A 15,384-nucleotide genomic window follows, 5' to 3' on the forward strand; every position below is an offset into this window, starting at 1 on the left:
CCAAAGAGCTTTTTCAACAGGCAATAAGGGAGCATGTTTTCAGAAACATCACAGGGAACCTGCATCCTCTGTACTCTTCTCAGAAGTTGTAGAGGTGTTTAGGAGCTTAGTTCTCAGGGAAAATCAATGGGAGTTATGTGCCTGGCCTACTTCAACGTGTTGCAAATCCCACCAGGTGCCATGCTACATCTTTAGGTATCTAAATTTCTTTGAAGTCACATTGTCAATCACTGATGATGGAGCAGAGAGTTCAAAACCCACCAAATGCTTTGAAACTTTCAGTGTAGGACATATTTGATCTCCCTTCTGTCTTATATCAGGGGGAAATTTCCTTAAGAGCCAGTCACATGGAGACCATGGGGATTGCTTTTCTGCTGTGTTTGCATTTCTCCTCCCATGGATTTGTTGCTTTGTCCCTCACTGTGACCCCATTTTCACTCTTACTTTTTTATCTGTTTGGAGAGATGCAAACTTAATTGTCATATCTGCCTCTTGATGATTTTTAGAAGCATCAATCAGAAAAGCAGGGTTTCCTATGTTCCATGGAAGACTGATACTTAGAGGGTGGCTACCCATCATGTGTTCAGCTTAAAAAGGCAGAAAGGACCTGCCATTTCTCCAACCAATCTGCAAGATGGTTGCCTCCAGCTGCACTCCTGCACTGACTTTCCACTTTTAGTTTATCATGTGTATGTCTGAGGATATAGGTCCATAATGTTCAAATCCAGAACACACCATCACATTATCTAGCCTGATAATTTGTTGTCAGCTAGGCACCTTTTCAGCTGAGGTGCATCTTCTGCTAGGCAAACAATCAGCTTCTGCAGACATCAAGGAAAGCAATATCCAACCTGTGCTGTGGTATTTTATCACTCTTAGTGTTAAGAACATGTACCTCATTTTCTGTTTGTATTCATTTAGCTTTAACTCCCAGACATCCATTCTTGTTAAATGCTCTCTATCAGATTAGACCAGGCTAGGAGCAGGTGTTGAGCTGTTGGAGGGTAGGAGGGCACTAGAGAGGGACCCTGGCAGGCTGGAGGGGTGGGCAGAGGCCAACGGGAAGAGATTAACTAGGCCACAACAACCCCAAGCAGCACTACAGGCTGGGGACAGAGAGGCTGAGAGCAGCCAGGCAGAGAGGGACCTGGGGGTCCTGGTAGATAGTAGCTGAAGATGAGCCAGCAGTGTGCCCAGGTGGCCAAGAGAGCCAATGGCATCCTGGCCTGGATCAGAAACAGTGTGGCCAGTAGGACAAGGAAGGTTCTTCTGCCCCTGTACTCAGCACTGGTCAGGCCACACCTTGAGTGCTGTGTCCAGTTCTGGGCCCTTCAATTCAAGAGAGATGTTGAGGTACTGGAGCATGTCCAGAGAAGAATGACAAAGCTGTTGAGGGGCCTGGAGCACAGCCCTGTGAGGAAAGGCTGAGGGAGCTGGGGGTGTGCAGCCTGCAGAAGAGGAGGCTCAGGGCAGACCTCACCGCTGTCTAAAGCTGCCTGAAGGGAGACTGTAGCCAGATGAGGTTGATCTCTTCTGCCAGGCAAGCAGCTACAGAACAAGGGGACACAGTCTCAAGTTGTGCCGGGGGAAGTACAGGCTGGATGTTAGGAGGAAGTTGTTGGCAGAGAGTGATTGGCATTGGAATGGGCTGCCCAGGGAGGTGGTGGAGTCATTGTCCCTGGAGGTGTTGAAGCAAAGCCTGGATGAGACACTTAGTGCCATGGTCTGGTTGATTGTCTAGGGCTGGGTGCTAGTTTGGAGTCCGTGATCTTGGAGGTCTCTTCCAACCTGGTTGATTCTATGATTCTATGAAACAGAGCTATAGTAGCCAGAATCTTTTCTGTGAAGGTATTTAGGGTCCACAAAGTCACCTCTTTTTGAAGAGATAAGTGGAAGACTTCCTCTCTGAAATGACTAGAAGAGTAGAAGTCCACTCCATGAAGAATATCTTTAATTTGTAAATAACTTGAATGACTTTTGTTTTTCCTGTTCTTTCTCCAGTTTGGACACCATACTACCTGAAGGGACATTGTGGAGACGCTGCTTCTGGGCTCTTCTTGCAGGTAATAGGAGACAGAACAAGGGGGAATGGCCTCAAGCTGAGGCTGGGGTGGTTTAGATTGGACATTAGGAAAAAAAATTTCATGGAGAGAGTGGTCAGGGACTGGAATGAGCTGCTCAGGGAGGTGGTGGATTCCCCAACCCTGGATGTGTTTAAGGGTAATTAGGATGTGGTGCTTAGGGATATGGTTTAAGGTGAATCTTGTAGAGCAGGATTATAGTTTGGACTTCGTGATCCTGAGGGGCTTTGCCAACCTGCATGTTTCTGTGATTCAGTGATATCAACATGCAAGTTGCAGTCATTTGATTGCCTTGAAAATGTGTGACCATGGTAGGTGTTCCCTTTTACAGTATCACAGTATCACCAAGGTTGGAAGAGACCTCATAGATCATCAAGTCCAATCCTTTACCACAGAGCTCAAGGATAGACCATGGCACCAAGTGCCACGTCCAATCCTGCCTTGAACAGCCCCAGGGACGGTGACTGTTGCAAGGTGAATAATTTCATGACCATATGAAAAAACTTCCACCTCGGCTTCCCATTCACCTTGGCTGTTTTAAAGATACTTTCCAGATGCAAGTATAAGTGGCAATAGAACGTGAGGCAGTAGGAAACTGTGTCCTGAGGTTAGAAAGACTCTGTTTGGATGTTACAAGAGAATATAACCCTGAGTCACAGGACAAAATTAAGCAAGGCATAATTTAGCCAGACTAGAATGAAAGGCTTCTTAACTGGGAGATCTATTAGGTTGTAGAACTGTCTTCTGTGGGAACCGATGGAGGGCTTGGTCCTTCAGATATTTAAACCTAAACTGGATAAAGCTCTTGGAAATATTCTGTAAGGAATTATCCTGCCTATCCAGAGGGAAGGATTAGAGGACCTAGCAGGTCATTTCCATCTCTTCTTTCTGTGATTTTGTTGTACAAAGCCCCACAAACAGGAGATTTTTATCAAAGTCAAGAGGTGCCACTAAACCCTGTCTGTGTCAGAGGACAAAGAATGAACATCATCTGCTGGTAACCGTGCAGGAACACTAGTCCAGAATTTCTATGGCTTAGTAAATACCACAAGTGCTGAGGGCTGCTGCAGAGCTTCTGTCTGAAAACACAGGCTTCTTCTAATGCAAAACTGGATCAACCCAGAGTATTTCAGGCAGTGTGGTTTGCATCTGCTCTTCTCTATCAGTGTGTATGCCAAGCATGGGATTACTTTTTTTTTTTTTGAGTGTAAACTTCTGTCATAATGTATATTTTAATTCTTTTTTACTCTTCTTGCAAAAAAAAAAAAAAAAAAAAAAAAAAAAAAAAGAAGGGCATAGGAAGCTTCACTTAAACATGAGGAGGAATTTTTTTCCCTGTGAGGGTGACAGAACATTGGAACAGGCTGCTCAGGGGGCATTGTGGAGTCTCCCTCTCTGAAGATATTCAAAAAGTGCCTGGATGTGTTCCTGTGTGATCTGGTCTAGGTGATCCTGTTCTGACAGGGGGGTTGGAGTAGATGAGCATTTGAGGTTTCTTCCAGTCCCTGACATTCTGTGATTCTAAGATAGATGTATCCACAACACTGGGTGTGCAACCCACTGCAGCCCAGCTCCCTGATTTAGATAGGGGCTACAATAGCCCTTATGTCTTGGATGCTCTGCTGGGAGCATGCATGCACCACCACAACAAACTACAAGTCAAATCATATCTTTTTGATCTGGGGTGAGTGACTCCTCACACCAAAACCTTGACTTGTTTTACCTCTGTTAAGCAGAGCTGCTCAGGGTAGACACCTGCTCAAAGCCCAGGGACACGTGAAGAGTTGTCCAGCTGATAAGCAAAAGTACTGCTGAACGTTTCTTCTGAGAGTGGTGCTACACATAGATGGCATCTTAACATCTTTCTATCCATGAAAGCAATAGGATAAGGAGTGTAGGGAAATAAGTAATAGGTTTATCGTTTCCTCAGCAAACTCTCTGAACAGCCACACTGGAAAGCAAACAACAAAACCAGGCATATAGACTGAAAACAAAAAATGGTTTGCCACCAGATGTCAGTAGTTGTTTTCTTATTGAAGTGGAAGGAGTCCTATCAGAACTGCGATGGTGACAGTCGAGCCAAGGAAGTCACAAAATCAAAAGGATTTTCTGGTGTGGAGACCAAGAATTTGAAACCAATCAGAGGAATTTGTCTTCCTCACTATAGAGAGCACACTAACGAGAGGCACAGTGCTGGTGTACTAAGTGCTCTACTCCCTCCATTTCCTTTTCAATAATTGCCTTGTAGCAAATTGCAATGATGGGCTTGAAAGAAAGGGAAGCACAGCCGATGACAACAAACACGACAATAATCCATGGTCAATCCATGCAGAACACTCACTGGGGCCTTGTAGGTCTTGTTTGGTCCTCCCTTATCAGCTTTCCTCAGCTCTGCCTATGTAGTACGTAAGATCCCTCCTCCAAAGTGGAATTGAACAGAATTTCCCAACAGCTGTGAGATTTCACCTAATGACTGGTTAGCAAGGATCATAGAATCATACAACAAAACAGGTCAGAAGAGACCTCCAAGATCATCCAGTCCAACTTATCTCCCAGCCCTGTCCAGTCAACCAGATCATGGCACTAAGTGCCCCATCCAGGCTTTTTTTTGAGCACCTCCAGGGACGATGACTCCACCACCTCCCTGGGCAGCCCATTCCAGTGCCAATCACTTTCTCTGCCAACAACTTCCTCCTAACATCCAGCCTAGACCTCTCCTGGCACAAGAATTTGGTTAACTTGGTTCTGTGGCAGTCATAAGGTAACGGTTTCAATTTTTACATGCAAGATTAACTTTTATTTTAAGTTGTCATGCTTCTAGAGTGAATTTGCATGATTATTACAGTGACATCACTAAAATGTACCTCAGTGTTTGTAACTTTAGACCCCAGAGACTTCTATTCAGGAGGCAAAGATATACTTTAGTAGCTAGAGAGACATGCTTGGGTGATATGTCTGAATTTCCCTGTGTGGAAAGTGTAGACTGATGACTTCTCTAGTGGTTCTAAGACTGCCCATCAAACAATGCTGCATAAGGCCTAGCTATTTGTATTTCCAGTACTGTTTGACAAGATGTTGCAATGACAGGAAGGCAAGATCATCAATGATGGCTGAGCAGAGCTTTAGGTAGGAAATGGTGTAATGATCCTGGCTGGCGTTTTCATTACTTCATCAGCTCATTTATTACCTGTGCTCTTTGTGGTGAGATCCAAAAGGAAGTGCGAAAGGAGTTTGTAGCAATAGAACTTCAAGACAAAAGCTGCATGTGAAGATCAAGAACATTTAGGAAAGCTACTACAAAAAGGAGCAAAGAGGCTCCAGGATGTTGAGGTTCTGAGAAAAGGACCATCAGGAAACACTCTGCAAGCAACTGTGAGTACCTGAAAACATGAGTCTCTGTGTTCTTATTTTCATGTTCAGGTGGGCACCAAAGCTTTAACAGAGGATCCCTTGTCTCAGATTACAGCCTGGACACTTCTGAGGTGATGCATGCCAAACACCAACAGCTTTGGGGAAGGCTGGCACAGGCTCATGTCTGCTGAGGTTCAGCAAGGCTCTTCACAGGGATTTGGGTATGCAGCTTCTTTATCCATAGTAGTGCTGGATAGACTTTTGTAAAGTGTTTTGAAGTGTAACTGCGGCAGGCCCTTGTGTCTGACAATTATGTTTGTTTAAGCAAGACCTCTGAGTTTGTAACAATGGAATTATCTATTTTTCAGGACAATTAACACAATGTTTTTGTACGAGCTGAAGGTCAGAGGATTAATGTGGTTTTATCTACAGAGCATTTTTAAGAGCTAATTAAGAATCACTCTGTTCAGTCTGTTCTAAAGACTGTGAGCATTTCACATTAGATGACTCCTGCTCCTCTGCAGCAGCAGAAAAAGAGAGAGAGAGGAATGGAGACAGAGAGGAAGAGAGAGTGAGCTAACATGAAAATAAACAAATGCATCACAGTGATTCAGCTAACAGAGAGCAGTAAAAAACTCCATTCTCATAACACCAGAGACAAAATTTTCTCCTGGACAAAAGCACTAATTTGAATTATCAATCAACCAAGATACTCAGTATTTGCAATCACATGCATTCCTTGTTAGGCTGAGAAATGGAGATGAATAGAGGGAAGTGCTGCTCTCACAGCATTGTTCTAGAGCTGTTTTTATTACCTAGTGCTTATGGAGCACCTCCTCCTCTCTCTCTTGCACCTGGCAGCCTGTACACACCACTGCTCCCCTGTGAGTTAGCAGGCCTCCTGTCAGAGGTGAGTCTTCTGGAAGGTGAGGAACAGACGTGGGACCAGGGTGCCAGGCAGCCAGCTTCTGTCAGAAGGAGCTTCCTGCTGGCACAGGGACAGATGTGGGCGGCAGTGAGGAGACAGCATGCCCCACACACACCCTGACTTGAGGGATTGCAAAGGTTAGGGAAAGCAATATGAGACCCAAAATCAGAGGCATCCAGAGGTAACAGGGGGACTTCAAAACCAGGGCTAGGAGTTTATTTTTAATGCTGTGGCCTCTGCCTCATCTTTTAAATGGAAAAGGTAAGGAAATTGGCAGCTATTCCTATGCTCTTGCATTCGGATCCTTATCTGCACTGCTGATTCAAGCGCTCTGAGGTTCGTTTGCTGCGGCTGCTGAAAGCGTGTAAATACTATCAGACATTGAGGTGCCTCATTTCAAAACTGGGCTCTGCACTACTATTCTGTTGATCAAATGTGGCAATTATTTCAGGCTTAAAACCTTTTAGGGATAACAATAGATGCTGCCAATCACAGCTAGAAAGTACACACACATTCAAAGAGCAAGCTGAATGAGGAATAACAGCAACATGTGTAGCTCGACTATATTATGGATTACCATCCTCTTACACAAAGGCTAGTAAACTCTTCAAAATGCAGGAACCTAGGGAGCTAATAAAAGGGACAGAAATGTGTGGATGTCTCGATTTGTCTAATTTGTGTCTTTCTAGCACTGGTAAGATGACTCACTGGATTTAGCAACAGCTTGTGAAGATGAGCGTATTAATAAATTTATGCTGCAGCTCTGCCATAAAATGTAATCTTTTACAATTCTCTATCCTCAAGTGAAATACAAGCTTAGAACCAGAATAAAATTAGAAAAGATATTTGAATTGTCAGCTTCTTTTCTTTTTTTTTTAAATTTAAATCTATGTTGATGTATTTAAATATGCAAGTTGGAAAAGAGTATTTCCTTTTATCGCTATTGCTTCCTCAATATGCCACTCCCTACTATAAAAGACTTAAAATACGAGGCTACCAGCATAATATTCCAAAGTAGTCTGTGTTATTTTGTGTATTTTTATATCCTACCAAATATAAATTAAGGTTTTCCTTACAATCCATAAACACTTGAATAAGAAAGCTTCGACAGACCATATACAGCTCAACAGAAATATGCTGGTTGCATACTGAAGTCTGCCTGTGTAATCCTGTGTCAATAAAACCAGTGAGATGTGTGTCCTTTCAGCTTTTGATGACATTCAACACATTTCAATAATAAGGTAACAGAGCACAAGGCTTTCCTTGGGGACATGGTACCTATAGACCTGAGTCCTCAATTCTACTTTAAACCTTTCCCCAGAGCAGAGCATGATGCCAGAATCACCTCTTTCCATCTGCTTGACATACCTCTTTTGATGCAGCCCAGGACACTGTTGGTTTCCTGTGCTGCAAGTGCGCATTGTTGGGTCATGTGCAGCTCTTCATCCACCAGTAACCACAAGTCCTTTTCCACAAGGCTATTTCTATCACATCATCCCTTAGCCTGTATTGATAACAAGGATTGTCCCAACCCAAGTACATGACCTTGCACTTCACTTTGTTGAACTTCACAAAGTTGATGTGGGCTCACTTCTCTACCCTGTGCAGGTCCCTCTGGATGATATCCCACCACTCTGGCATATTGACCATACCACTTAGCCTGGTGTCATCTGAAAACTTGTTGAAGGTTCACTCAATCTCACTGTTTATGTCACTGACTAATATATTAAACAACACTGGTTGTTTAATATATTAAACTGTTTATGTCACTGACTAATATATTAAACAACACTGATCAGTTTCTAATCTAAGATTGTGCTAAATAGCATGAAACACAATCAGTTAGGTTCAGAACATTCACTAACTTTATTATTCACTTTTGAAAAGAAACTATTTTCTAGCAAAGATCTACCCTCAAAAAGACAACTATTTTCTACCACAGTCTGTGTTTTGACTGACATTTTGATGTTTCTACTTATTACTTAAAATAAGCTGAACTTGTGAAATAATGAATGCACAAATCCATGCCCTCCATTCATCCTTTCTAATCAGGTACCCTTTGAGACCATTTGTGTTCTTGATGGATTTAGTGTATAGAGAAAGCAGTGTTTCAATTGCGCTTGTAAAAGTCCCAAACTCACAGAACTGATACTGCACATCTATATAAAGCATAAAATGCTCTACAATCTAAAGGAAACACATTACACACGCACACATATGTAAATATACTCTGAGATACATAAAGATCTCCATTTTGTTTTCTTAAGTGGTAATGAATTGTATGTTAAAACCTGAAAGAGTTCACACGAAATAGTCAGATGCCTACTGCAGGTAAAGAGAGGCTTCAATTTCTTACCTGCTTTTTTAGTTTCAGGGACAGCTGTCTTCTCATGAGCTTTCTCTTTTTTCCCTTCTTTTTCTAAGATTTAATTAAAGAGTGTAATTTAATATGCTAGAATTCTGAATCATACACTCAGATATGAAGTCAGCCAAGTCCTGGTGGACACATGCTAAAAATAAAAATATGGCTTATTTGGAAGTTTAGTTCAGATTATTCCTTTACAGCACTTGCACCCAACTAGTCACAGAGCAATCAGCTGAAAAGGAAAATTAATCAGCATGCATCAACTATAGATGATTTGAACCCTTAATAATTCATCAAAGGCTAGGCAAAAATCATCAGTGCATGAATGTGATACCTTTTAGCTTAAGCTCCAGTAGAAATGAGATCATTAAAAAGTAATGAATGACATAAATATTTTCCCATGGAAGCAAGACCATAGTGGATTTTGGATGCCTCCTGGGAATGAATGATCTGAAATTATATTTAGATGGATACCAAAGCTTTGCAGTTTAGTCATTGTGAGTCTTTAAAACAAATAAATAAATCCACCTCAACTTCAGGAAGTGGTATATCATGAACTGGGTGATATCTCCTCTGAGTTTTGTGTTAGCCAGTATCCCATCAGGCAAAACTCCCAGGAGTTTTGTGTTAGGCAGTGATGTCCAGCTGCATACAGGGAATCCATTAAACTCCATTTATTAAGCCCATAGATGTCCAGCAAACAGGATGCTTTGCACGTCAGAGTAAGAGTTTACTAAGTATCAAACACTGAACACATCAGACATCAGATACTGAGGAAGCAGTCAAATGCAAATCCTAAGCAACTAAGAGAAGGACAATATAGAGACAGAAACATGGGATTAACCTAATTAAAAACAGTGGGACTTGAATCACAAGGGGGAATAAATACTGGATGAGGTCAATAAGCAACATTCCCAAACCATACCTTTCTTTTTAGTTTCAGTCATGGCCTTCTTTGCGTCAGTCTTGTTCTCTTTATAACAGAAACAGAAACAGAGGTTCAGTTGACTCCTTTTCCACAGCTATAAATGTATGTATGCATAGATATTTGAGATGGGAATCTTTGAATTCATTGCAGTAAGCTCTGAATTTGATAAACTGGTCATCATTTTATGAGTTTGCTATCAGCATCTCAGAAATGCATCTTAATAGAGAGCAAATGGGGTACAAAGGATAGACCTGGAACTCATATGTTCACCCAATAATCACTTAAGTACTAATTAAAGAAATTCTGCCTTTTAATCTGGTGTGATTTGGAGTTTACTACAGTGATTCAGTAGCCACGTGCTTGTTTTGCTTCTTTTATAACATTTGACTGAAGGGAAGCAAACCTTGCAAGTGGCACTTGAGAAAAAGCACAGAATGCCATGGAAAGCCTGCATAAAGAATGCAGCTTTGTAAAACTTCTCATGACTTGAACTTTTGAAACTGAGATTACAACAATTCTGTTACTCACTGAGAACTGCAGCTACAGCATCACCCCTACATGAACATGACTTGTTTTAAAAACATCTTGCCTCTCTTTGTCAATTGATTGGACCACAGTAGAAATAAGGATAATGTTTTTCCCTCTCCCCCAGTAAAAAAAAAAAAAAAAAAAAAAAAAGTTACAATTTATTACTTAGAATCATAGAATCAGTCAGGGTTGGAAGGGACCACAAGGATCATCTAGTTCCAACCCCCCTGCCATTGTCAGGGACACCCTACCCTACATCAGGCTGCCCAGAGACTCATCCAGCCTGGCCTTAAACACCTCCAGGCGTGGGGCCTCAACCACCTCCCTGGGCAACCCATTCTCATGCTCAACAACTTCCTCCTCACATCCAGTCTGAACCTACCCATCCCCAGCTTTGCTCCATTCCCCCTAGTCCTGTCACTCCCTGGTATCAAAAAAGGTCCCTCCACAGCTTTTTTGTAGCCCCCTTCAGATCCTGGAAGGCCACAAGAAGGTCACTTGGGAGCTTCCTCTTCTCCAGACTGAACAGCCCCAACTCTTTCAGTCTGTCTCAGAGCAGAGCTGTTGCAGCCCTCTGAGCATCCTCGTGGCCCTGCTCTGGACATGCTCCAGCATCTCCACATATTATTAATTAGAAAAATAAGAGTTCAGCAGAGGAATTGAGAAAGCCACGGTTTTTATTTCTCCTTTGGGAAATGAATCCCCATTTTGATGGGGAAGAAAAGAAGAGTAGATGAATAGCTATTCTCAATGCCTTTTTTTAACTGCTCATGCCAAAAATAAAAAAAAGAGAGCTATATTTGTTACCTTCAGTTTGTGCTGTGTGGCTTTGGGTGTTGATGTGGTTAGGAGAATTATAGTTTTCTTTTTGTGATGTTTTTACAGTTAGAAATGTAAATAAGAAATATGTTTTATTACCATACAAAACAGCACAAACACAGGACTCTAAGCCTTTAAACAAGAGAATTTTTTTTGCTTGAAAAGTATTTAAGGTATAGGAATAGCCAAGAAGCAAATAAACTCTTATCCCTTGCATAAATTAGCAAGAAGGTAAAAGGAAGAAAAAAAAGAGAAAAACTTACTTTTCACTTCTCTAGTTATCACAACAGACTTTTCTTCTGCATGAGAAAACATATACAGAGAAAGAAAAGAATTAATTGCAATACTGCACAGCAGCTTCCTAAACCAAAACAAAATATGTGTATGTTTGCTAGAGAAATTGCTGTTGTCACAGAGTACATAAACTCCACAGTCTGTCCATGGTGGGTTTATAAATAAAGTTATTTTGCTTATTGTGGAGGCAATCTGTTTAGCAATATTCAGGGTCTCCCCAAACCATGTTTCTGCTGATTTTCTGACAATAGTGTTTTATGTTAAGCATCGTCTTGACATGTTCCAGTTCTTTCTTGTTTTAAATGGATTTCTTTGTTGTGTTTTCCTTGTTATTGTCTTGACAAAATGAAGCAGAAAATCCTTGTGTGTGTTTTACAGAATGCTTCTCCAGTGTTTTATGTGCTTAACTCTCCCTGCTGAAACTCTGAGCTTACTGGACTCCAAGCTACAAACTCCTTTGTGTTATGAGCCTACTTTATGATATTCAAGTTTTCAAAGCACGTGTAGAGTATCAGAGTAGTATCACACAGTATCACAGTATCATCAGGGTTGGAAGAGACCTCACAGATCATCAAGTCCAACCCTTTACCACAGAGCTCAAGGCTAGACCATGGCACCAAGTGCCACATCCAACCTTGCCTTGAACAGCCCCAGGGACGGCGACTCCACCACCTCCCCGGGCAGCCCATTCCAGTGTCCAATGACTCTCTCAGGGAAGAACTTTCTCCTCACCTCCAGCCTAAATCTCCCCTGGCACAGCCTGAGGCTGTGTTCTCTCGTTCTGGTGCTGGCCACCTGAGAGAAGAGAGCAACCTCCTCCTGGCCACAACCACACCTCAGGTAGTTGTAGACAGCAATAAGGTCACCCCTGAGCCTCCTCTTCTCCAGGCTAAACAATCCCATCTCCCTCAGACTCTCCTCGTAGGGTTTGTGCTTGAGGCACCACATACTTCTTTGGAGTTTCATTTTCTCATGTATTTTAATGTTCTTGTTATTGTCCATCTCTAGGGTTCCCAAGAGTCTCAAGCATGCTCTTCCAGAGACTCCTGCTGAAGATGATGGCTTTTGTCTCAAAATAGGAGACTCTTCAGCCTCAGATTACACGCAAGCTGTTCCATAGCTCTGTTTTTTGGGTGCCACTTCTAAGCCTTCAGTGTTTAATTTCTACATACAATGTTCAACTCTTCTAATTTCTTAAATATGGTTTGTTTGCTTCCTCTGCCTGACTTAACTGAAACTGTTTAACATATCAAGTCTACCAGTTACTGTCAGAAAAAGCCTTCCTTCTAACTATCTTCCTTCCTCTAGTCATTGCTTCTAGCACCTAGAGACTGAAGTGCTGCTGGTACTTCTGTCCTTTCCATTTTGTTCTGTTAGCTCCCTTATGCTTCTGATGCACACAAATAATTTGTAAGCCCAAAGTCCATACAAACAAGACTCTTTAATCAGAGGCTATTTCTGCTTTCAGATTTGTCGCTTTTTCATGTTTCTGGGACCCAGCTAAGCCACGTTAAATCTGCTCCAAGTTTCACAGCAAGGCTCAGAGCCATATGTGTCTTGAAAGCCGTGAGCCGAGATATGGAGCTCTGAGAAGTGGAGGTTTGCATGGAGGATGTGCAGGAAGCAGCAGGAATTTTTAATGCAAATAACCTAGAGCACAAGAAGGCTACATCCCTGGCTGGAGAGTTTTTATTGCTAAAACATTTTACCAATTAATTCCACTGACATAATTTTCTTCATTCAGGATCTCACGGCACAGCATTCAGAGTGTCCAGGGAGCCTGGAGACATCTATATTCATTATGAATTTTCTAGAGGATGATCACACAGAGGCATTAAAGGGTTGTGGCCCCTATTTCCCATTAGCACTGGCCAATGCAAGATACACTGTCTTGGTCAAGTCTGAGAAAAACAGTCCCAGGGCTTCCATTCACAATTCATCATCTAGCCCCATTGGTGTCCCTCAGATGCACAACTGAGAGAAGTCTGTGTAAATGAGAACAATGTTCATGGCAAATGGATATCATGGAAAGAGCTTATTCTGATTTAAGGAAGCAATTCCATTGCTTGAATAAATGTATTTCCTCTCAATCTGAGCACTTCACATTTAGATGGTTGCATATCAAGTGTGCATTTAACCCCAGCAAAAGTTTCTGAAGCCATAAATGCAGGAGGTTTTCTCCAGATATTTATACAGCAGAGGAAATAATTGTATAAGAACTGACACAGGTCATTGCACCATAAAACATGAACTCCAGATTTCAATGAAAAGTACTTCCTCTTATGAGCTAGCAACAGTAAGTCTGAGGATCAGTTGCACAAAGAGGCACACACAAGGAAACACAAGTTTTCTAAGCTGGTGAGAGGCCTGGAACACAAATCTCATGAGGAGAGGCTGAGGGAACTGGGGTTGTGCAGCCCGAAAAAGAGGATGCTCAGGGCTGACCTCATTGCTGTCTACAGCTACCTAAGGGGAAGTTGTAGCCAGGTGGGGTTGGTCTCTTCTCCCAGCAACCAGCAATAGAACAAGGGGACACAATCTCAAGTAGGCTGGATGTCAGGAAGAAGTTCTTCTCAGAGAGAGTGATTGGCATTGGAATGGGCTGCCTAGGGAGGTGGTGGAGTCACAATCCAAGAAAAGCCTGGGTGGGGTACTTAGTGCTATGGTCTAGTTGATTGGATAGAGATGAGTGCTAGGTTGGACTGGCTGATCTTGGAGGTCTCCTCCAACCTGGCTGATTCTATGATTTAGTGTTGACTACAATACGGAATTCAAGTGCAAATGACTAGTGAAAAAGCTATTATTGTTACTGTTTCTTGCCATTGTAATTTATGCTATTTTTTTCAGTAGCAACACAGTAATCCTGAACTGTATTTTCCATACAGAAAGTAAAAGAGATGCACACAGAAAGCCCTCAACTGCAAAAGCCTGCAGTGCCTTTCCAAGAATGCTATAGGGACAGATGCAGATGGCAGTGTACAAGATGACAGAATCAGTCAGCAAAACAAGCCACGGACTTTACATTTAGCAAATTGTTTTCTGTAGACTCTAGTGGAACTTTATGTAGTAAAAGATGGAATTCAGTGAGCACAAGAAGTGTGAATGAAAGCAGTGCTGTGGTACTGAATGAGAAATGCAGGTAAATATTTTTTCCTGGAGGGAATGAAATAAAAAGCAACATAGAACAGTTTTCTTGGGGAGTGTCTGGAGCAAAGAGTACAGCCCTAAAGCAAGGAAATGTTTGAGATAAACTGGTTTGTTTCTGAATAAGGGGTGAGGGACTGAGGACACAAGTGGAAATCAAGCAGGATTCAATGCAGACCAAGGAAGAGGTTTTTCAATCTGACTTGCCTTCACCAGCTTTGACAATGCCTTTGTGTTATTCTCATGGGATGTCAACTAATTCTTGGACGACTAGGGGAGGGGAGATAACAGAAAGATGCCAACAATGCAGCACTTGAAAACAGGCCTGGTAAGACCAGGGTGTGACTGCCAGTGCTGAGAGGAGCTAAATTTAGAGATGCATGTGAGTTATTGGTCATAGTGTCATGAGAATGCCTCCCAGGAACTGGAAGATGAAGGTGCTCTGGCAGTTTCTCTCCAGAAGGCTCTATGAACTGATGGAAACACTGACCCTGGAAGAAATTGTCAGCTCAACCCATCCCCTCTGAGAAACTAAGGTAAGGAGGGCAGTGAAATACAGACAACCTCACCTTACTGTGGAGAGGCATGCATGTAACAAACATTAATTAGTGGGACTGAATGCCTGGAGTTTGGAGATGGTTTGGTTCACTTAAGCTTTCTAAAGTTCAGGTACTTATACAGGGCTTATCTGCATTTATCTAAACCCCTGTTGTCAGGAAATCTCAGGGGAAGAGCTCTTGTGAGAGACTTTGGATATTGCCTGGCTTTCTGAAATACTGCAACAGCTTTTCCTGCCTACTGATTCTGCTCCTGGCAGAAACAAGGAGCAGCAGAGAGATGTGTATACTAATACACAAAACAGAACAAAACAAACATTAATTAACTGCTCATGAGAAACTATAATCAGACTGAATGTGAGAACCTCATTCCAGGTAAAACTTCATCC

The 15,384-nt window shown here is 42.2% G+C and overlaps 1 protein-coding gene across 1 annotated transcript in view; it reads right to left on the minus strand.

The window, feature by feature from the left end:
* The window catches only part of TRDN (triadin), a 243,953-nt gene that overhangs the window by 107,588 nt on the left and 120,981 nt on the right, over positions 1 to 15,384 (minus strand). Inside the window, 3 exon segments of the mRNA XM_064170120.1 lie at positions 8,710 to 8,779; positions 9,651 to 9,698; positions 12,586 to 12,596. Of these exon segments, the coding sequence (XP_064026190.1) occupies positions 8,710 to 8,779; positions 9,651 to 9,698; positions 12,586 to 12,596 (129 nt within the window).

Source organism: Pogoniulus pusillus, chromosome 33 (genome assembly GCF_015220805.1).
Source record: "Pogoniulus pusillus isolate bPogPus1 chromosome 33, bPogPus1.pri, whole genome shotgun sequence".
NCBI lineage: Eukaryota > Metazoa > Chordata > Aves > Piciformes > Lybiidae > Pogoniulus > Pogoniulus pusillus.